Source organism: Colossoma macropomum, unplaced genomic scaffold, assembly GCF_904425465.1.
Source record: "Colossoma macropomum unplaced genomic scaffold, Colossoma_macropomum, whole genome shotgun sequence".
Taxonomy (NCBI): Eukaryota; Metazoa; Chordata; class Actinopteri; order Characiformes; family Serrasalmidae; genus Colossoma; species Colossoma macropomum.
Window position 1 is genome coordinate 30,422,047 of NW_023494785.1, and position 23,819 is coordinate 30,445,865.

At 39.0% G+C, this 23,819-nt stretch overlaps 2 protein-coding genes across 2 annotated transcripts in view; one reads left to right on the forward strand and one right to left on the reverse strand.

Moving 5' to 3' along the window:
- sh3bp5b (SH3-domain binding protein 5b (BTK-associated)) overlaps positions 1-4,741 on the forward strand; it is a 29,115-nt gene extending 24,374 nt beyond the window's left edge. Inside the window, exons 8-9 of the mRNA XM_036590221.1 lie at positions 751-1,062; positions 2,980-4,741. Coding sequence (XP_036446114.1) covers positions 751-1,062; positions 2,980-3,137 — 470 coding nt within the window. The 3' untranslated portion in view covers positions 3,138-4,741. The remainder of the gene's footprint in view (positions 1-750; positions 1,063-2,979) is intronic.
- An 827-nt stretch (positions 4,742-5,568) lies between these two features.
- capn7 (calpain 7) lies at positions 5,569-23,819 on the reverse strand. Its single transcript, XM_036590231.1, has 21 exons — positions 23,369-23,819; positions 22,879-22,987; positions 22,239-22,396; positions 20,831-20,898; positions 19,538-19,744; positions 19,291-19,377; positions 17,411-17,537; positions 17,183-17,268; positions 16,890-16,983; positions 15,660-15,806; positions 15,429-15,535; positions 15,184-15,304; positions 13,274-13,418; positions 13,080-13,179; positions 12,618-12,753; positions 12,381-12,456; positions 12,107-12,252; positions 10,902-10,964; positions 10,648-10,778; positions 9,066-9,158; positions 5,569-7,414 (listed from the first exon to the last, which is right to left on the reverse strand). Exons 1-21 carry the CDS (start codon positions 23,468-23,470, stop codon positions 7,270-7,272), a joined length of 2,448 nt encoding a protein of 815 aa, XP_036446124.1. The 5' UTR covers positions 23,471-23,819; the 3' UTR covers positions 5,569-7,269.

Genomic DNA, 23,819 nt, shown 5'->3' on the forward strand with positions numbered 1-23,819 from the left:
GAATGGAAACTCAGATGAACAAACATTTATGATAAGGATGGGCATTTTAGCAAATTTGATATTTGAATATCCACATTTTTATATAAATAGTGTTCAAATATCCCAAAGAGAATATATCATATATACAGTAATGTTCAAAAGTCAGGGACCACACTTTAATTAATTTCCAGTCAGAATGGCCAAAATGTCAAAGTTTTCAGTGTAAGAAAAAAAAAAATAGAGGAGTTGCACAGCCTCAACAACTAAATATAACATTTAACATTTTTCAGTTTTCACTGTGTCCACTCAGACTTTATTACAGCTTCCATTCTTTTTGTTAGTCTTAGTGTTAGAGTCTCATTCCTCTGTCATTTAATCTAAATCCTGTTTTGTTAATAATTTGCTAAGGCAGAGGAGTTATCTCATATCTGATCTCCGCAGAAATATTATTAATAGCCATTTTGACTGGACATTCGTGAAATAAAGCCTTTGAATGTGCTGTGCAAATTGAGAATTTCATAGACATGGAATGTTTATTATGTGCAGTAAGCATAAGACGGGAGCCCAAAATGATTGTTTAATTTAGTAAGATGACACTGATCCAACACCAGGTTAGATGCTCATTTAAGGTGAAGTGCTTCAATTAAAAATAGCTTATATTAAAGCTTAGTGAAAGAATTCTTATCAGAAGCCTATCGAAACCCTATATTCAGAGGCTGTTCAGATAGCTGGCTGAAACATTTCATCTTGCAATGCTGTGTCTCTCTGCAGTGGCATCAGAGTCCTTTGAGGATGAGAACTGCAGCACTAGTGCCATGTCTGAGGAGGACTCAGAGACACGGTCCACCTGCAGCCTGAGCTCTGGAACCAGCAGCCCTCTGGATCTGCCCTGCCCCTTCTCTTCCTCCTGCTCCTCCTCTTCCCCTTCTTCGTCATCATCCTCCCCTCCCCCCTCATCTCGGCCCTGCAGTCTGGAGTTGCCCAGCACGGTGTCTCTGTCCGACTTTGGCCTGATTTCACCCATCCTGGGGCCTCGCAGTGAATGCAGCGGAGCTTCTTCACCAGAATGTGACCTGGAGAGAGGTGAGATTTGCACAGCAAAGCCTTTGGGTTTTGGTATGTGGTAAGGACGTCCCAATCTGGTCTGAAAGCTTGAGTATCTGAGTCAAGGTAACACTATGGCTGGGATGAAAGTTGACTATAGGATTAAACTTTTATTATTATGGTTCCTTTTGGCTACCAAGGCTCAAATAGTAATGAACAGCGATTACTGGATGTGGGGCATGTCCTGGTGCAGGAAGCTGCAAACAAGAAGCTGTTCTCACTTCATGAGGTTTTAAGGCATGTAGGACAGCACATACGGTATGTTTTTTATTATAATGTCAGTGTAAGTGTTTGCACCACTTTGTTACTACCACTTCATTACTACCTTTGCAAAACAAAACATGGAGTAGCATGACAAAATTAAGCATACTCGAGCAGATAGTTTTCATCCCACACTGCAAACTGCACCAGCGCAAACTCCAGACCACCGTTCTCTGGACGGCTCCCAGGCTCAAACAGCTTTCACCCTCAGCAAAACAAACCCAACTCAAAGGGCAAATGGGCCCAGGGAAAAAAATCACAGTCTGCATTCTGAACTCTGTTATGTTCAAAACACTATTTTTGCTTCAGAAGACAAATCATCAGGGAAACAATCTTTGACACTATCTTTAGTAGGTTTATGCCTTTTGTGTTTTCATTGTTGTACAATACATAAGAAAATATGTAAACAAAAATAAGCTTGGAAAACAAAACAAAAACTAAAGCAAATCAGGCACTGCAAAACCTGAACAAGGCTCCATCTGGCCTGTTTTGGCCTGGCACCTCATCCACATCACAAGCAGGGCTCTCCCTGGCTAAACAGCAGGCATAATATGCCATAGTGTGGTGTAGCCAGCCCTGGCCACCATATCCGCATCACCATAGGCCTCCTCCACTGCAGACTGAAAATTCATCTGTTTTTGCAGACTTGGTTTAGGGATTTGGTACTTGAGTTCTAGTTTTTAGTAACTGTGCCTCAAGTTCCAGTTTTAGTGCGTTAACAATGGTGAAAAACTGTAAGGACTACTTTTAAAAAAAAAAAAGCATGTTTAATTTCTGAGTGTCATTATATGTGAATATATGTGATTTTACTTGAAATGTGCACTGTGCGGCTGTATTATGTACAAAAATACATCAATTGGGACTCAGTATTGGAACTCAGATACTCAGTATTAAAGGACTCGGATCAAATTCAGGGCAAACAAAGCTAATAGGAACATCCTTAGTGTTTGTGTTTGTGCATCAATAAATGGAAAAGAAATTGGGATATTGCATACATTGCATAAGAAAGACAGCTGTAGTTTTCAAGTATCATGTCTATGCAATACTGTGAAGATGGATTTTTCTTGGCTTCCTGTCCTCCTTGCACCTGTGCCTCAGGATGGTCTGTTTGTCACTATGACAGATTCTGCGGTGCCTTTGCCAGGTGTAAAAATAAGAGATGACTAAGCAGAACTGCAGCTGAAGTAGGGCGGGTTGATATGGGCAAAAATCTTAACATATCTTATTTTTCTGTATTCTAAAATATGGATAATTATTGCTACCTATTACATGCATTTCACATTGCTCAGTTATAAACATAAAATAGGCTTTTTTCTGGCCGCTCATTTACGAAAACCAAGGCCATTCAACAATACGGAGGACATGTGGCCTTTTTTTGCCTCTTCCTTTTTTTTGTCTTAGATGTTTTCTTCAAACCTCACAGGCTTTTTAACTCTGTAACTTCAACAGTGAGAATAGCTACTGAGCCAAACTATCATCTCGGTTTGTGCTGTTGTTGTGAACGGCTGGAGTACCTCCCTCACTGTTAAGTAAGTCAGAGTGTAGGCACCCAGTGTACTGAGGTAGCAGGTTAAAGTTAAAGCTTTTTGCCGTATGAGACTGAAGAGCTAAACACTTATTGTATTATATTTGTAGGTGACCGAGCAGAGGGTGCCGAGGCTGACCTGAACAACGCACTCAATAACAACAGCAGCATTAGTAGCATGAAGAACCCTTTCCGCCTTCTGTCTCTGAAACGTGGACAGATGGACAATGCCAAAGTCACTGGACGCAACCCCTTCAGTGTGGCCTAAAACCATTCCCCCATCACCCTCATTACCTTGCTCCTCCTCATTGGGGTGCAGTATAGGCTGCTCTTACCCCAACACCTTACCACCCTTCCAACCACATGCCATGACCTAATCACAGGCACTGGCAGCTGTCCATCTGTCTCTCACCCTTGAATTCAGCACTGTTCATTTTGTTGAGACTGTTTTGAGAGTTGTGGTTGTTCAGGGGAAGCAATCTCACGAGATGTTAAAGGGTTTTAATTGAGGGAGATTCTGCTAAAGAGTTACTGAAATCCTCAATGTTTATATAAATAGCCTAAACATCCAACCGACTCAACCAACAACCGAATCCACAAAACTTTCAGACATGATAAGACTTTGTGAGGTTACAGATGATGGCTAGGAGAGTGGGGAGATATGGAAGTATACTTTTTGAAAAGGGTCTTTTCTCTGACCCTTTGTTTATTCATAGAAAGTCTTAAAGAGCTGAGTAAAAAATAAACAGAGATTAGTGATATCTCTTCATGGTCTTCTCACTCTTTGTCTTTCATGTTCACTGTAGCAAAGCCATGGCCTCAATACTGATCATTCACGCTGCAGTATAATACGGTCAGTGCTTATGCTTGTATTCGGCCTGGAGAACAGCAGACGCAACACTGACAAACGTGAAAGAGAAAACTCCCAAAACTTGTATTCAAACATATCTAAAGGATTCAAAAACCTTTAGAGCTTCACGACTAATTGGCTGCTTTCTCTAGTGCAATAAAGCTCAAGTTGACCTGCGTTAGACCTCATCTACAGTCATGCTGGACCTCTCCTCCGGCCCTCTTATATGAGACCTTTCTTCATCCTTTCCTCATCAAGATTCGCACCCCAGCAGCACCATGATTAATGGGCTTGACCATTCACCTGGACAGTGTGCATGCTGTCATGTCTGTGTCTCTATAAAGATGGACAGTCCCCATGTTTGGTCGATATTGATATGAAAAAAAAAGAGCAATAGATAAAGATATCTTGTGTTCTTTACAGCCGTCATTACCTGGATGTTTTATACACTGAGAATGGGTCAGTCTTTTGTTGGGTTTCCTGGTTTAACAAAGTTGATTAACTACACTGAGGTCAGTTGGACTGCAAGGGTTTGCTGGCTGGGGGACATTTCACAAAGCAGGGCTGCCTAGTTAGCCAAGTAGACCCAGAGACTGTTCAGTTGGAGAAGTAAACAACATTCTTATGGGATGGTCAGTTTTCAAAACTTGACTTAAACCGGCCGAGATGTTGCTTTAGGAAACTGACCCCAGTTTTGAAAATGGAGAATGAGTTGAAGTGAAATGCACTAATAGGAAAAGAGAATGAATGTTAACCAGTTGCATAATACAGCAGCTGCTGCTAGATATAGAGGCACAAAGCACAGCTTCAGTTCTAGTCAGTACACTGTATAGTCTTTATGTGCAAACTTGTGTTCAGTTTCCCTTTTGTTCGTGTTCCAGCATTTTCTTTGTGTATGTAGTGGAAACAGATGGTAAAAGCCATCTTTAAAACTGTGTTTTTATGTTTTATGATGGTCTGTTCCTGAATTTCAGCAGCTTGCCTAGTTGTTTTCAAATTTAAATAAAGTAATATTCAATGATGGTTGTATTGTTTTTCTTCTACACTGCCTTTTCACTAACAGCAATATTCAGCATGATGTGCAGGAGATCCATATTTTGCAAAGTTCTGTGGAAGATCAGTACCAACTCCAGTCTTCTCTTTTACTACAGAACTGTCCGCAAAACACTGTATATGTAGAGACCAGGGAAGGGAGAACTGCTGGGTGTTGGTATTCACAAGACAGGCTGATATAGCACATGCAGAGAATCACGTCTCCTATTACATATTCATTCATATTCAGTGCCCTCTACCATTTGCACCGGATCCCACACTTTACATATATACTGATCCATGCGTGTGTATTATGTAGAATCCAATCACTGATCAATTCCTGAGTTATTTTTTATATGTATATTTGTTCTGTATCTATACTGAACTGCAGTAGAACTGCTGAAAATTCAGCTAATTTGCCGTCCTTGACGTTCATTTTCCTTAATAAGTTAGTTCAGTGAAAATCAAATTTTCAGTTTTTCCCCAAACCTCAGATATAATCGATCAGCCGAGACGTTTGGTGTCTGCAGTGTGCTCCTTTAGTTTTGCACATGGGACTAAAAGCTAATGTATCCAACACTGAAACTGAAGCTTATGTACTCTAATTAATATTGTGCTAATTGCATGTCTAAATCATCACAGACGTCAGCAGCTAAATTAGCCTTTTTGCAAAAGAAGCAAACCACAGACATCAAACAAGTCTTGGCCATTTGACGGTATTTGGGGTAAAAGGAAAATTGTGTAAACTTGATTTACTCTGAACTGTCACATTAGATGCTTTTTTTAGGCTGGAAAACAATCACATACAGTCATGTAAAACTGGTGAACCTTTCATTTATAGGTCACTGATGTTTCAAAGAAAAAGCGTTCTGTTAGAAGTTGCTGCTGTTGTGACTGAAACCTGCTGACTCCAGTTAGGACCAATTCTGCCTTTACTTCACTACAACAAAAACGGCTTCCCTTGTGTTTCCTCAAGGCGTCTCTCTGCTTCACAAAAACTTCATCCTTATGATCTGCTTTCAAGTCCAAGGAAAAAACACAAACTGTCCTACAACAGATAATCTGATCTAATTGTTAATATTTTTCCTCTGCTTTCCTTTAATTGCACTGAAAATAAATACATCTGAGTGGATGAACGATATTAATAAACTGGGTTACATGGAGGTGCAAGTTCCCCTGGCAATACCCCTGTTCATTAAGATGAGTGCATCCTATTATCTATCCATAATTTTCCTGAACTTTAACCTTTCCCATGATTCATAACCAAAGCCGTTTTTTGGTTTCTAGTTAGTGTTTCCGTTCTGAACCAGTGAAATAGTGAACATGAATTGCTGTTGTTTTTTTTTTTAATAAAATTGGCAAAAAATGCTAGGAATTTCTTAGTAACCAGACAAACGGGAAAGCAGCTGTCTTGTAGAAGGTAGGGATAAGCTCAGATAGATCCTATTTGCTATGTATCCTATTTTTATGAGCAAACATATCTCCTTTCTGGAGAATATTTCAGTTTTAAAGCTGCAAGAAAGATCAGTTTCCTTTCCTTCTTCTTCAGCTTGGAATGGAACGCAGAGGGTGCAGGGTGTTTACCAATAAGCTGGAGTACATACTTTTCCAACAACAGCCAGCTACGAGCCCAAGCTTATGTTTCAATCATGTAGTCTGTACCAGAGGCAATTTATTTTTTCAGTAGAAATTCTCTGGTTAGCACAAAGGGAAATAGTGAGGCATCATGGCAGCCCCCGTTGGGTTTTCAGGAAAATCATGGATAGCAGTGGTTCTCAATCCGGTCCCCAGGGCCCTGGGTTGGAGCACGATTGTGCACCATCTGGTTGGCCCTGAAGACCAGTTTGAAAACCAGTGATCTATAGCTGAGTATATTTCTGTTTTTGAGACCAACAAAACTGATTTGGCTTGATGTGACATCACAGAACATGAAACAAAAAATTAGCACCTGAAAAAGTGAAAAAGCGGCAGATTCCAAGTCTTGCTGGTACTTCATTATACCTTCTAGATGAGAGTGCTATAATTCTGAACACCAGTATTTAGTGCCAGATCTCAAGTCATTTATACTTCATTGACCACAGAAGAGCCCTTAGAACGGCTACATAGCCACCTAGGTACCAAACATGAATCTTCCCATAATATACAGTGTTGTAAAGTCCAACGGTTTATTGCAGTCTCCTGAGTGAAAAAGTCATCCATGGGAATAAAATGTTCATGCACCAACATCATCAGAAGAGTTCTGTGCAATTCTTTGAAGCAATGTGTGCATATGTGCTCCAAGCACTTTACAATCATAGCAAGAAACAGACGGTGCCAGGCAAACAGTCTGTGACAGTCTGTCAGACCACACTCTGTGAGGAGGGAAGCAGTCATAACAACAGTCAGGCTGAATGAAGGGGGCGGAGGGACAGCAGGCAGGTCCATACCAGATTGAAAGTGAGGGACAGACACTGCAGCACTGATGAGAGAAGGCTCTGCTCTGCTGCAGTAGGTTACTGGTCTGTCGTGGGAGCAGCTGTCACTGGAGCTGGGACACTCGAAGAGGAGTGGCACTGCTGAAATCCAGGAAGAAGGGCCCTTCCTGTTTGGGCAGGAAAGTGGTAGGGATTACGTTGTAAATGCCTGCAGGGATGTAGTCCACCTCCATATAGCAGAAGCCACATCTGACAAGAGAAGTTATGAATGGACAAAGCAAGGCAACATGGTATTAGATCACTTTTAGATCCCCTTTCAATGCACTATTTTAACTAAACATGAACCAAAAACAAAGAAATTTAACTGATCTACCAACAAAGCTGATGTATAATTTATTCAACCCTAGTAGAGACCAATACCTCGATACCGAAAGTAAAACTCTGAGTATCGTCTGATACTGATCTCATATTTCTTCAGCTATAAAATGAGCCCTTTAATTGAAGCACTTGAGCATCTAGAAAGTAGTCTATCATGCTCAAACAACTAAATGCTTTACCACCCTACAGGAAGAAACACACAGCTAACAATCCAATCACACAGCATGAGTGCGCTATAACAGGATAAGGTTTGTTACAGAATTTAATCAGATTCATTCATTTTCCCTTAGCTGTCCAATCCAGAATTTTCTGCTGATATCAGCCTGATACCAATAGCCATCAAAAGTGAAATGCCACCTCTAACCACTAGGGGTGTAGATCCCTGACCTCACAACAGTTTAAAGATTCTTTGGGAAACAAATCATCGCATGATGAAATCTCAAATTTCACTACGATTTGATCTCATTCGATTATACTGGAACAATTCAGAACACATCCGTGTGTTGTTTTTACTGTTTATAACCCACTACTCTGGTAACAGTGGACAGTGGAAGTAGTCTGTTCAGTCATTTGAGCATTTGTGTATATTTTTAGTTTTTTGGCTTTGTGTTTAATTTCACTTTTGCAAAAGGATTTTAACTGTCTTCTATTGTAAATGATGTTACTATCCCAAACTCAATGCATGATGCACCAATGGACTTTTATATCCCTATCCACACTCATGTCATGAGCTACACAATGCTAAGATTCGGCTAGGAAAAAAAGAGAAAATATAGCAATTGTTGATGTGCTGTAATTTTGTAGAAGAGAATAATAAACCAATATTTGTCACAGTGTAGATTGAAATGTTATAAACTAGAAACTAATCGGGCAATAACCGCTGGTTTATTTACAGTTTAAAATTATGACAAACTTATGACAATATAAAAACAGTTCAAGTTATTAACTAATGATCTGTAACAATCAATTTATAGTAACTACTTGACATAAAATCAAAATAAATGGCTTTTTTTTAAATTTGATCAGTGAAATTCGGTCACTGTTTTTTGAATATGATGCACTCCATAGGTTAATTTTATTATAAGTTCATTCTCAATGCTGTACAGCATACATTTCCTTTTTTTTTACAGCTATCTACAATTTCTTTTAAATCCACAGAACATTAGCATCATAGTAGAACCATTTTTTACATGTATCTGCAATCAAACTGGTTTTATATTATGGTAAACAGTGATTGCAAACTTTTCAACAGTTTCCATATGAAAAAATTTCAGCTGTATCATGTGATGTGAAAAGCATATGATATATGACAGGCTAATGCAGCAGTGGGAGCACAAACTGCATGCTTTGAAAATGGGGGAAGCTCCAGATAACAATTTGTTCTCCTTTTGGCAGAGAATATCAGCATTAGCTTCCCCTTCTGTTTGTTCTCCTCTCTCCTGGCACTGACCAAGACAGTAAGACTGAATCAGCCACCTACACGCACACCTCTCTCTGTGTCTGTCCCACAGCACTACCTTACCTGTAATCTCCACTGCTCTTCTTCTGGAAGCCTGAGCTTCCAGGGTCTCCTACAGTGGACACGGTCACAACCTCGAAGCCCACGCTGTACTGCCTGCAGGGACACAAACCCAACAACACTCAAATTCACACTCAGTCAAACTACAATAACACAATGCAGAGATTACAGAGAGACAGAGAGAGAGAGAGAAAGAGAGAGAAAGAGACGGATACAGTAAGAGAAAGAAAGATAGAATGAAAGAAAGAAATGAATTAAGATGAGACAGAAAGAAAGACAAAAAGCAAAAGAGAGAGCAAGAGCGAGAGAGAGACCAACAACCTGAATGAAGAGAGGCTGTGTAATAGGCTGCTGCTATTGCTGCACCAACAGCTATTGGCTTTTCTTGATCACAGCTACAGAGGTGACTTGTAGAGCGTCCTCTTAAACCACTGTAGGCTAATGAGCACTGATCAAAGCTGAACTCTCACGATGGCCTACACACCGCAGGTAATTATAATAGTCATCTATTGCTACATTCAAAATAGAAGCACACTTACTATTTCTTGTGCTGGAGAACCAGGACTTTAATGCAGCACAGTAACATCAGGAAAATAATTCCTGATTAAAATACACAGTTTCACGTACACGGTTTGCTTAGCGTTTTGTAATGGTAGTCACATTCTGTTACATAAACACAAGCAAACATCATGCAGTCCACTATGATATGCCTCCTCACAGACTTAGGCCATTGCACACTTGTGCTGTTTCACTAAGAAATAAGAAACCCTTCTGACGGTAGATGCTCATGTTTTGAGTCTTGTATTCTTTTCCATCTTTGGACACTACCTGCAGTGCTGCACTGTGGGATTTCATAAGAGCACTAGGTGTGCTCCACTAAGATCGGGCAATACGATGACATTTATTGTTATTATGATAAAATTACATCAACATACTGTATGTAACATGCTTTTCTGCACACATAGTGGACACTGTCAGTTTTAAAAATAACACTGAACAACTGCAGGCTTCATTATAAAGAGAGAATAATTAGTCCTGTGTGCAGGGCAGTATGTGAAACACTGAATAAAAATCATTGCATTTATAGTTCTTGACAGAATTTAAGCATTTTAAGCACTACTAGCTCCTTTTATCTGCCTCAACTTACCAAATCTCTAAAAAAACATATATAATGATACTTATTGTGTCATTAAAATGTCTTGAAGAATCTTTATGTTGTATTTTTACCTTATAATCCAACCCAATTCTCCACTGTGTTTCCAGACATGGCAAGACATGGATTTATAATAGTGCACTACAAAGTAAAAAAGCGTGTGATTTCGGTTGCGTATGCACATCCTTTACATGCATACAGCCAGGTAGATTAATGGCAATTCCAAGTTCCTGCCAACAATCATTTTCTTTCAAAGCATAAGAAATTTATCCAAACAGAGCGACGTTTGGCAAAGGTATGACTTTGACTTGTACACCTAACAACAGGACAGCTAGTGCATTGCACACTGCCATCTGAAAATTATTTGAGCAAATGATACGTGTGCACCCTCTGGTGGTTTGTGGCAGAATTACCAGGATAGCCAAGTTTTACCTGGAGCCGCGGAGCTCGATGAGCAGAGGTCCTGATTTCTCCAGGTTAAACTGGTAGATGGGGTTGTGCTTGTAGGAGTCCTTATAGTTCCCACAGCCTCCTGCGCTGATGCCCTTCCACTGGCCATTTATCTACGCAAACATAAAGACAAAGATAAAGGAGGAGACGAAGGATTGATCACTGCACAAATAAGCAGTACAGCATAAATAATGATTTTTACAATGAATACAAGTTCTGATACAACATAAGCTTACCCTTTTGGTATGAGTGAAGGGTGTTGGAATTTTGGAGAAATTAAACTTGCACACTGAGTAGACCTGTATGGGAAATTCATAATAATTAATATTAGATGAACCACAAGTTGTAATCTAATTTCATTACACCTAGTTGAAAAATAACCTTCAGAAATGCTGATTTTGTATTGCAGTCAGTAAAAAACCTCAAAGAGCCTCTGGGGATTTTCACTAAGGAGATGAAAGATGAACCAGGAACACTGTGCGCCAAAACTGCCTTCATTAACTAACAAACACTGGAGATGTGAACCAAGATACAGATCTATGTGCATTCTAATGCAATCCAATATTAGCAATATGAAAATGAGCTCCAGGTCAACCTGGAATAAATGCCAGTGCTGTACTCGTTGTCCTCCCTTTGCTCTTCTACAAAATGCAGCATGTAAAACTTCAATATAATAAACATAAAACACCCTGAAACACTTTTGTACAGCAAATATTGTTCTACAATATAGTGTGAAAGTCAGAGACTTGTCAAAACTGAAATTAAGTCAAAGTCATTCATTTTTCAGGAGATATTTCTGAGGAGATCAGATACAAGATAATCAACATGTAATTGAAACTCCTAACAACCATGCAAGACCTGATATACCACCAAAACTGTCCCTATTAGATAAACAGTATCTAAAGCTTTCATCTTTGAGAGAGAGAAAATTAAGCTCCACTCTTGCTTCAGATCTGAAAAAATCCACAAGTGTTTCTGTCCATCCTTCCACAAAATGCTACAGATCTGAAAAGATGTGTAGAGAAGTCATTACTGAGAAAAGATAAAGAACAATGGGCTGGCCACCCCATTACTGAACGTGTTTGGGATAACTTAGACTTTGACAAGAAGAAAATGCAGCCAACTTCTATGACTGAACTTTGTGTGGAAAAATATTTCTGGAAATTTATTTGAAAAACTGAAAGTTTCTCAAAAAGAACAGAAGCTGTAATAAAGGCAAAAGGTAGACGCACTAAAAAGTTGAAAACTTCCACATTATAATTATTTTGAGGCTTCTATATAATCTTCTGTTAAATATGTTTTCTTTTTTTCGACCCTAAAAAATGAAAAACGTGTACTTACTGGTCATTTTGACTGGAAATGAAATAAATGAAGGATGTTCTCTGACCTTAGTATATACTGTATGTAAATGCAAGCACAAGACAGAGATGGAGAGAGTTACCCTTAGTGTGTAGTTGATTGTGTTTTGTTTCTCATACTGAGACACCACCAGTGTAAAGGTGTGAGTTCCTGCATTGGTCAGCTTGATCTTGGTCAGGTAATGTGGGCTGTTGATCCTGATGCCATCAATATAAGGTGGAGGGTCAGCTACAAGGACAGAGACGATGAGAAAGAAGTCACTCACATGCTATCAACTGTAGTGATGATGAACCAAATTTATTACACAAAAAAACAAGAAATCATGTCGGCCGCTTGTTTTATTCAAAGATATGTACCTGGATAGTAAACTTTCCTTCCGTCAGTCTTGTAAACAACTAAAGTGATGAACTCTCGATTTTGAGCAAAGTCATCCTTCAAAATGAATAAAAGAATGAACATAACAGCATAAAATATCAAACAGTGCCAGAACACCAAACATTATCATTACAAATAATGATGTTTAATGTGTCTCCACTGTGACTAAACTCTGTAATTTACTCAGATGTTGAAGTCAGTGTCATTTGATACTGTACCTTGTCGGTGATGTGTCTTGTTAGCAGCACCCACACTGCAGCTCCCCCCTGTGGACACTGTACCTCCAGCTTGTACTGAGGGTTGTTGGCCAAACTATAGGCGTCTTTCACTGGACCCTGTTTCCCATCCCAGCTACTACAAAGGCACAGCAGAAAACACAAGCTGTATGTTCATTCAGCACTCATCCCCGCAACTACTTTTCTCCTCAGTTTCGTGTCTTCAATGCAACGGTTTTCAACCCAGATGTGATCTAATAAGACTCGAAGACCCTGTATATACCTGGTCACTTAATGTAAACGTGCAGATTTGCATATTCTGTCCCACACAGTAAATGGAATTCAGTCTGACTAACCGGAGACGCATCTGAAGTGTAAATGCATGTGACTAAAATCTCATCAGGATACAATCCAGATACTAGTCACATGAAGTGACCATGTGTAAATGGGGTCTAAGAGACTGACCTGTGTATGCAGGAAGACTCTTTAAACAGTCCGGGATTCCAGCTCAGGTAAATGACATCATAGTATTGGCACAGGTCCTCCCAGATAATCCAGAACACACCTTAAAAACAGACCTTAGTCAAGTCACGGCTCTTAAGTAGAATTAGGTCTTTTCATTTCACTTGGTGTTCTAGACCTGGATGTTATTCTCTTACCGTTATCAAACTTCTGTGCAGTTTTGGGGTCAAAGTTGAGGTACTTGAGTAGATCCGGAGTCCAGTTCTTCTCATCACGCTCACTGTAACGGCCCTTCCACCTGAGATGGCTCCAAGGGTTCTTTAACTGCAGGAAGCGCTTACCCTGGAGTCCATAAGAACAAAATGACACTCATGATGATAAAGATAAACGCAGATATGCAAATCAGACACCTTTGTAAAGGGAACAAAGGACACTTAGCCCTTAGTGCTTACCTAGTTTTTCTACTATTCAAATGTAACTACATAATTACATTTAATTACATTCAATAACAAATGTAATTATTAAATATAATTATTGCTAATTAAAATGATTAAATATAATTACTATTATTAAATGTAATGATTTTTATTGTTAAATATATTTAATAACAATCAGTTATGCAGTAAATTAGGCCTATGATTTCATGCCAAGCAATGACAAAAATATGGCAAAAATGTAAAGCAGAGGTCATCAAGTAAGATATGACCTGGGCCAAATTCTTGCAGGGCCATTACACTTTGGTCAAGACCCCTGCCATACACAACATAACTCATCCAATCACCTGCTCCTTCACATCACACACATGTAAACAATGAATCTTGTACCATTCAAATTACATTTAAAACACACACACACACACACACACACACACACACACACACACACACACACACACACACACACTATATTGCATCACTGAAAGGCTTTATGAATTACTGATTTACTGTCTTCCAAGCTTCAAATGTCCAAGTATACGACAGACTTGTCATAAGTACTATTAACCCCAACGTGAATATACTGAATATATAACATTTGCTAGCTTAGCACAAAAGGAACACTGCAAATCTCAAAGCCACAAGTGGAAATTGCCATTGTTACTGTTGTCAAAAACAAGAAAATGAAGAATAGACAGGAAAATACAGGGTGTCCCAAAGAAACTGACATCATTTTGTAGTCTAATAACATAGCAAATTCACCCTCAAATGATCTCAAATTTTAACAAAATGTGTAAAAACTAACCAAGGTTAATTTTTAATGTTTTTTTTTTCAGGATGAAGAATGGCATTCACTAGAAATGAAAAGGCATTTTGTGTGTTAGAACATGCTCGAACACAGTCAAACAAGAGTGTGCAGCATGCATTTTTAAGAAAAGTCAATAAAAATGCACCAAGTGGAAAGCAGATTTGACACGACACAAAAAATTCAAAGAGAGGCTGTCTGTGCAGGACAAAGGGATCTGGACAACCACCAGTATCGGAAGCTATTACATTTGTGAAGCTTTGTGAAACCAATTATAAAATCTACATCCCTCTGAATTTCTTGTTCAAATTTTGATAAATAAATCTTGTGTTGTTCAACATGAACCCTTTTTAATTTTGTTTGCCTGGACATGTAGTTACTCAGATATTCACATATCAAATCATGCCAATTCTTTTGGGACACCCTGTATTTTATTATGCCAGTCCCAAAATTCAGCCAACATGTCTGATCTGCCTTGGTCTGCTATTACATATAAATAATATAAAACCCCCTATACATGCCTGTATGTTTTAATAGGTGTAGAACAGTGTTCAAATGCTTTACCCTTCAACACAACATTAATATAACTCAAAAGCACTTTCATAATAAAACATCTCGTCTCCTACTTGTGAACACAAACATGTTGTCAAATGTAAGCTTAGAATTTCTCAGCTTGTTTCAACAAAGACATTAATCAAAGGTAATTTATATTGAAGTACACCATGCTTTTAATGCTGCTAACACAATACAGATGTAACTGGTAAAGGTTAAACAGATTGGTCGCAGCACAGTCTTTTAAATATGCAAGCCCTGATAACATGACCAAATGGAATAGTTGATAGGAAAGAAAGCAGGCACGCAAACTGACCTTGTATTCCCTGATGTCTAGTACAGCGTAGGCGTGTGTGGGCACTAAGCCCCACTTCTCCCCTTCCTCCTCAGTCATAACACCCGTCGCTGTGGTTATGAGGACATCTCCTCTGTGAAACCTGTCAAAGTGAAATCCACAATGCACTCTAGCTCTCAAAATGTCCGTCAGCTGAAGGAATACAGGCTTTGACAAAAGCAGCAAAACACTGCACAGGAGCATTTCCTCTAAGGATGTGTGCTCACCTTTGGAAAAGCATTCGGAAGGTGTCGTCCTTGCTGAAGGACTGATTGTCTGAGTGCATGGCAATGCGTTCTGGGATCCAGCCAGTCAGCGCATGCAGATCAATATTCTGCAAATGAAAAGAATCTCACTGAGAGGTAAAAGGTCTGAAGTTTGTAACTCCCCTAATAAAAACCCTCTTTCATTATATTATCCACACCCATATACTTACTGTTTTTGTGGCTTATACTTACAGAGTTAGAGCCAGGAAAATCATATCCACCCATCACCTTCATGTAGGCCTTCTCTATGAGGGAAACCCACAGCTCGTTTCGGTTACTTGAGTAAGAGCAGAGCAGCTCACCATTGCGGTCCACTGGGAGGAAATCATCAATGATTACCTGAAGGAAAATTGTTTACAATGCACCTCCGTCACTGGTGAAAAAGCCATCACTGCAAAGCGCTCTTCCACAACTGGTCAAAAGTTCGGGATCACCTTTCAAAAGTTCTAAACTGAATGTTTTAATAATAGAAAATAATTCTAAAACAAACACTTCCAGTCTGACCAGCTGAGCTACATTCTAAGCTGCTGTAAAATATTCAAGGTACGCACAACTATGACCAACTCACAACAACTGAATTCTGTATTAATGCACAAGTCTGTATTAATTACAAGTGTAATTAATAGATGAAGCAATAAAGGTGCTGTTATTGATAGATGCAATCAGAACCTTGCTTTGTTTAAAAGTGAAGGGCTGATGACTTGTTTTGTATACGACAAGAAATAAATTGATCAACTTGGCAAAGAGCTAAAAGTCTAACAGATAGTTAATAAGATCCTTAAATAATATTCAAATGACCCTGTTTTTAGTTAGTTCTGTCTGAAGTAATATTAAATCTCAAATTGCTCCCTACTCCCTATAGAGAGAGTCACCATGTGACTATGTGACTTCTGAAATACCGGTCTCTACAGTGAATAGTGCACTATGTGATTAATATTTTTTTTTGCATCTACTTCCTATATAGTGCACTCTATGCTTGGTAGGGTATTCTGCACATGTGACTGAATCCCAAAGGCCCAAATGGCTGAATCCCTTGACAGACATATTGTGCACTGTTCGGGTGCAACATGTGCAAAGAATGGACGGACACTGTCGCACTGAAGATTTTAAACACTGTGTCCACTCACTGTCCAATCTATTACACACATCTACCTTGTAGCAGAGTAACAGACTGACCGCAGTCTCTTATTGTAGTATTGTTATTGTAACTACAAAGTGCACCTATATGGTAAGTGGAGCTAAGTGGACAATGAGTGTAGATACAAGGAGATGATTTTAATGTTATGGTTGATCAATGTAATGAAAAGCAGTTGTACAGTACTGACTGATGTACACTGATGTACTGACAATTATTATATATAAAATGACAGCAAAATAACAGCAGTGCAGATCTTTCAAGACAAAAGATCCCAGTGTCTGTACCTTTCTAGGGACTCCATTGATGTGTAGTTTCACCATGTATTTTCCACATGGATTATACTCTGGCTCCCCCCTCCTATTCTGCGGGTATATGATGCTGTAAACACACACACACACACACACACAAACACACCATCATCATGACAGTGATATTCACTTTGCTGACTATTACTAAGTGATTAAAGTGTCTCAGTAAGGCTGAAATGGATGATTTTAGGCCAAGGCTTTGCACAATAATCCCTGCAGCAGTCATTCATCTGTGATGTAGCAAAGGATGCTTTGCAGTGTGACTCTACCTGGTGATTAACTTCTTGTTGAAGCGCCTCTCATATGCAGCACTGATGGCCAAAGAGGCGACAAAAGAGCAGTCTGATACTACCGTCTGCAGCAACAAATAACACAACAAATAATTATTATTTACAACCAATAATTATTATTTACAAATTATTATTTCACAACTTCAAAGCCCCATCAAAGGTCTGACGTCGAATATCAGGGATCTGTAGTACAGAAAACAGTGGCACCTGTTTGATACTGAAGCTGGACACAGTGAAAATCATGGTGGGGTTGTTGCTGATCTCGTCAGGCCGGACCCAGCGAGAGAAGATGGCGGTCTGTTTGGGAGACAAGGCCAGCTTTCCACGCTTGTCCCTTGAGATCAAAAAACAATGGTCCATTTAGACTAAGAAGTGCAAAAGGAACCTTTGCAGAAAATAAAATTAACACATTTATCTAAATTTGTATAGGTTAAACTCTTACACTGTAGGGACCTTCCAGACTACAGTTTCTCATTTACATAAATACAAACATTAGCTGACATTTTAATTGCATAGTACTAGCCTTAATTTAAAAAAAATGGTACTGTATGTAAAAAGCTAATAAAAACTGAAAGCAGGCATTCATAAAATCTTTGACTTGTATTAAAGTGAAAACAGCAAAAAAAAATATTTAATGTTTTACCTTAACTTTGTTTATTTTCTTGTTTGTTTGGTAAATATATGCTCATTCCAAATTTGACGCAACATCCATTATTTCCAGACACATCACATTCTAAAAACCATACTTTAAACAACACTTGATTGTTTAGGGATTAAATACATCATTTTTTTTGGTCATTCTTCTATTATACAAGTCTTCAACTGCATGACTGTGTGGTACCTTTATTGTATTTTGTGCTTCATAATGTGCCACACGTTGCCAATAAGAGACAGGTCTGGACAGCAGGCAGGTCAGTCTAGCACCCACACTCTGTGATTACACGGCCACATTGTTGTAACATTTGTAGAATGTGGCTTGGCACTGTTGAGTTGAAATAAACTTAAGACAATCCTGAAAAAGACGTTGTGTACTCCAAAATGTATCTTCATATATCTTGCAGCATTAAAGGTACCTACAGATGTGCAAGTTACCCATGCCCACCATGACAGGTATTGGCTTTTGAACTTTACACTGGTAACAATCTGGATGGTCCTTTTCTTCTTCGGCCCGGAAAATACAACATTCATTACTTCCAGATAGAATCTGAAAGCTTGACTCTTCAGAATGCAGTGCACATTTCCACTGTGCACTGGTCCATTTCAGCTGACTTTGAGCCCTGAGAAGTCAGTGGCGTTTGTTCATATATTACTTACTTTGTTCATATACTACTTCTGCTGTGTACTTTCACTTGTGGATGTAGAGATGAACATGATGTGTTTACTGACAACAGTTTGTCAAATTATTCCTGTGCCCATGCAAAGATGTCCATCAGAGAAGAATGCATCTTTTACTGCAGTGTTGTCTAGGGGTTGAAAGGTCACTGAAATTCAGTTGTGATTTTCAGTTTTGCCCTTTATACACAGAAATTAATACTTGCAGTTCTTGTTGGGAAACGTTCTTAAACTAATGAATAATTTGCTGACATTTTTGGAAAATGTGGCAAGTTTCAACCCACCCTTGCTCATAAAGGACAAGGTCTTTCCTGGATGATCTTTTTATACCCATGTATCATTAAAAAAACACCTTAAACAGATGAAGCAAACTTATCACAAGGTTCCTAGTCTAAAATTGTACCAAACCTCTGTCAAAGTTTTTAAAGGTTGCATTGCATCAATTTCAGAATGAGTATATCCATATAAAAACAAAAAAGATTTTAAGTTAGACATTAAACATCTTCTCTTTGTACTGTTTTACTTTGAATGCAGGTCAGAGTGGATTTACAAATCAATGCTTTCTGTTTTCATTTGCATTTTACATACTGTTCCAACATTTCTTGCATTAAGGTTTGTAGTTACTGAATAATATATAGTAGTTATTAAAAGTCTTAAGATTAATAACTGAATAATAAACCTAAAGTTGAGGGGTTATATAGCAGTTATATAGAAGTTCCGCTAAGTATTTTGGGACTCCAGCAAAAGAAACTCACGAGAATGGAACAGGAAAAGCAAAGCGTTCCCTCAGGTCAACATTCATGAATGGCACATATTCAATTCCATTTATCCTGGAGGTCTTCCTTCAATACACAAAAGAAAAGAGTCAACATGAGTAGACACATCTACACTTGACTACATAAATGATTTTTCATGGCCTGAAAATAATTCAGATAAATGGGCACAGCATGAATGCCTAAATATTCTAGAGTGGTTGTAGCTGAAGCAGCCAGCTTCACTCACCTGAGCACCTCTATCTCCTCAGGTGTGTAGCGCTGGCCCTGCGGCTCGCTGGACTGCACTGCTCGGACCGGCTGCGGCTTGTCATGGAGGGAGAAGTCTGGACCCAGGGGCAGGTACTGCCTCACTGGAGCAGGGGCTTTGGAAGTGGAGCTGATGGCCTTTTCCTGCAGTGTAGGTTTAGAAAGGGAGTCTTTCAGTCCCTCTGCCCTGAATGATATGAATAAGCAGAAAAACAAAAACAGAAGGTGGTGGTGAAATTGAATGAACAGCAATCCAACACATAAAACACTACTGTGTCAATATGACAGCACAGGATCAGTTATCATCTGATTTTTTTTTTTACAGAATAACAACATAAACAAAAAAGCATATAATATAATACAAATAATGAATGAATAGAAATTAGGAGTAGGTTTATCTTTGCCTACTAGTACACAAACATTCTGGCTAAAAATACTGACCACTGCTAAGTTAGCCAGTGAAATTAGAACGACCAACTTTATGTCGAAAATCTAAAAAATAAATAAATAAATAAATAAAAAAGACAATAATAAATAAAGAAATAAATAAACAAAAATTTGGGGCAATATGTTTATGGGGGCCTTTCGCCCCTTTTCTGGGAGGGCTTTTTGCCACAAAGGTAAATTTTTTATTTTTTTTCCCTCTCAAAACCATATCAATTACACTACACTAACACTATTATCCAATTAATTCTTTTGACTGACTTCAAAATGCTGGGTAGTAAATCCCACGAATGTAGTCTAGGATTAGGCAATATGACAATATATTACTGACGTGTGACACATTGCATCACAATATGACACAATATGCTTTTCTAAGCATATGATGGATGTGGTCAGTACTCAAAAAAAGTACTAAACAACTGCATGTTTCAATAAAAAAGACAGTATAATTAGGCCTGTGTAATTAGATCTAATGTAGCTCAGTATGTAAAATGCTGAATAAAAATCACTGTAGTCATAATTTTTTACAGTATTTTTTTGAACTGCTGGTGAATTCTTTCTGTCCCAACTTATCGAACCTCAGAATAAATAAATATTGTAATGCCTATCATGAAAAATTCCTTCAAGTATCATGATACTGTATTTTTCCAATATTACCCACACCTAATGTAGTCATTCAGCTCCATCACTGAACAGCAGAGAAATTGAGGGCAGATATGGTCAGCTTCCCCTATTTTACCTAATATTCAGTGTTTCCGCAGCAGGATTCACTCAGTGTTTACCCTCTAAGATTTTACTGCATTCTGAATATTCCACAGAGCTAGGTCACCTGTCTAGTGCCTGGCGAGCCAACTGCTTCAATTTGCCCTGAAGTGCTTGATCAGAGGTCTCGTTGGACTGAAAGAGAGAGGGAGAAAGGAACGCAGTTCAGTTCCTGATCACTGGAGCACTCAGTAAAGCCGTTAATCATGAAATATACACTCAACATGAAACCCTGCTCTCTAACACCTGTTGCAAGACTGACAGGTTATAAAGTCATGTTGGCATATAAGGGTATGATAAACAGTTAGATTCCCGCTATCAAAACTCAGAACCGCCAGAGGCAGAAGTTCCTAGTCAACAACGCTGCTGTTCTGTTCTATTTCCACACAGTTGTATGCAAAAGTTTGGGTTCCCATAGTCAAATCACATTTTCTTCTAGGTGAAAATAAGTTAACACATCCTCTACAGGGAACACACCTCTGTACATCTGAATGCACTGTTTCTATTTATTTGCTGAGCTTAACATATTGGAAGAAAATGAAACATAACATATGAAAATGTTCTATAACTTTTGCACAGGCCATGTTTTTTTTTTTTGGTCCAATATGTTAAACTCAGCAAATGAACAGTAATTGTGCATTAAAACATGGAGAAAGGAGTTCCCTGTAGAGAATGTGTTTTATTTTCAGCTTAGAAAATCAATAAAACATGTAATTTAAGGTGCCCAAACTTTTGCACTCTACTGTACACTGGACTACATTTGCATGGCTAAATAACCTTAGGGCAAATATTCAACCTTTGAAACATGTAGAAAAGGTTATCTGCGGGTATCGTCCAATTCAGTGCTATTTAACACCCTTTAAGGTCTTACTTCTCAAAAAAAAAATTCTTACTTTTTAATGAGCAGGGAATATTTAGTACAACAAACAGTTCTACTGATCCTGCCTTGAAAAATTCCCTTTACAGACCCTCTATAATAAGCATATGCATGCACCCCTGTACTTGTGGCATACACTAACTTTTAAAAGTCTGGAATCACTGCATTCAATAATATAAACCTGAAGTTGTTGCATACATATACATGTATACAATCATTTAAATTCATTTTAAATAGGTCCAGGATGAACAGAACTGTAAACGAGCCCATAATGATTAAGAAAGCTATATAACATTGAGAATGAAGTTAAAATAATCAAAACCCAGAACGCCTTGTATTTGAAACCTGGTGACCAAATCTAAAGGTGAATAACTTATCAAGAAATTACTGTAAATAGACAAGTTTTTGCTGTTTCCAAAAACTTGAAATATTAAATAAAACATCTTAAACTAACTACTGTTGTCTAGCCAATGGCATTTCAGTCTACACTGTATAAGTTGTTACTGAATAAAATAACAGCAACTGTCAATATGACAAGTGATTCCAAACTTTTGAAGTGTCTCCAGTCCAGAACTTTCTCTTGCACATAATGACTCACTGCTTGTATGCACAACTCCACGGCCTGCGAGTAGAGCTCAATGGCCTCGTCACTGTTACCCTTCTCATCCTCCTCAAAGGCTTGGGTTACCAGAAAGTACGCCCGCTCGAGATCCAGCTGATGCTTGGTCTTTAACGGGTCACTGCTCTGTGCTTGAACTGATGAGGGAAATTTAAAGAGTAGGTTACAAAGGCTTGAACAAAGATGTGTAGAACTAAATGAGAAGGGCATGATCACATAACCATGCACAAAAGGGAAGAGGGAGAAGGTGAATTCTTTTATTCAAAGCAGTAATAAGATGAGAGCACACTCCTACGGTGTGTGGAGGGTAGGACTATGATGACGTAGTTTCTTTTTGAGAGTCACACCCATACTCAAACCAAGCCCTGGCCAGCGCAAGCATTACTGGAGCATAAGCCACGGAAAGTATGAGTTCAGACACTCAGTTCTCAACAGAATGTGAAAACATAGTCACAAACACTGAGAGAAATACACTAAAAGAGTTTTTGTAAGCATTCAAATCTGAATCCCTGACATAACTTTGGCCACTTTACCCTCACAGAGTAAATTAAGGGTATAAGGACCCAGAACACCTTGGCACAAACAGTGTTACTATATCACTATATTTCAGAGAACTGACCAGCACTGAGTAGAGTCTGTACTCGTTCCAGGTACTCGTTTACTTTTCCCTGAAGGTTTTCCAGTTTAGACCCTGCCATGCCAGCATAGATGAGAGCTTGGGCTGCCTCCTAAAGAGAAAAAGAAACGACTCCTCATCAGTTTTATACATTCAAGAGAAAGGGGCACTTAACACGTAGCTTACAGGCTAACAGTCTTCTACACACAGATTAAAAACGGTAATTTAGGTTACGAGACTACAGTCAATAACAACCACAAGTACATCTGCCACTCCTATGTATGTTTTCAAGGTGTATGTCATAGAACTTCTTGTAAGTTAGCACTGGAAGTCATGAAGCGTCAGCGGTAACGTGAACAGGTGTTTATATCCGCTAAATGTGACACATTACAGCAGCCATCTCTTCAGTTTAGGACACAGCACAAAAAGAAACTAAGCTTGTCCAGGTGGCTAGGATACCTGTCACTGAGCAGAGTCGGAGGGCTTAACTTACCTTATAAAAGAAAATCGCTTCATTGTACTTTCCTTTCTGGTCGTGTATCACCGCTGATTTGGCAAATTTGATAGCATCGAGCTCCAGGGCGCTACAGTCCATTTTAGCCGCCTCTCTCCGGGCTGTCTCTCTCTCTCTCTGCCGCCTGTCTCACTCTCAGCCTGGTAACGTTAACAGTTACAGCTCTACGGCTGCTCCATAGCAGCTAACGAACAGGCTAAACACGAGCTAGCTAAGTTACTTACAAACCGGCCTTTTTGCCACACAGCAGCGAAATCCCACCTTATTGAGGTTCAAATGATGAAAAGACGCAAAGGCAGAGAAGTTTCCCGAAAATGTACACCGTAAAAATACCCGAGTCCCGCCAGAGTCAGAGAAACTCCACAGCTAGCTTCAGTCAATAACAAACCCACAAACACGGCGCACTTCCGCCTCGGTGGGCGTTTCCCGG

Bases quoted from the DNA above. Each gene is read 5' to 3' on its own strand.
- capn7 (XM_036590231.1), bottom strand. From the start codon at position 23,470: ATGGACTGTAGCGCCCTGGAGCTCGATGCTATCAAATTTGCCAAATCA. The intron at 16,984-17,182 runs GTAGAGTCACAC...GTGTGTTTACAG, and splicing joins AACAAGAAGTTAATCACCAG to CATCATATACCCGCAGAATA. The intron at 12,253-12,380 runs GTACATATCTTT...CTGTCCTTGTAG, and splicing joins AAGGAAAGTTTACTATCCAG to CTGACCCTCCACCTTATATT.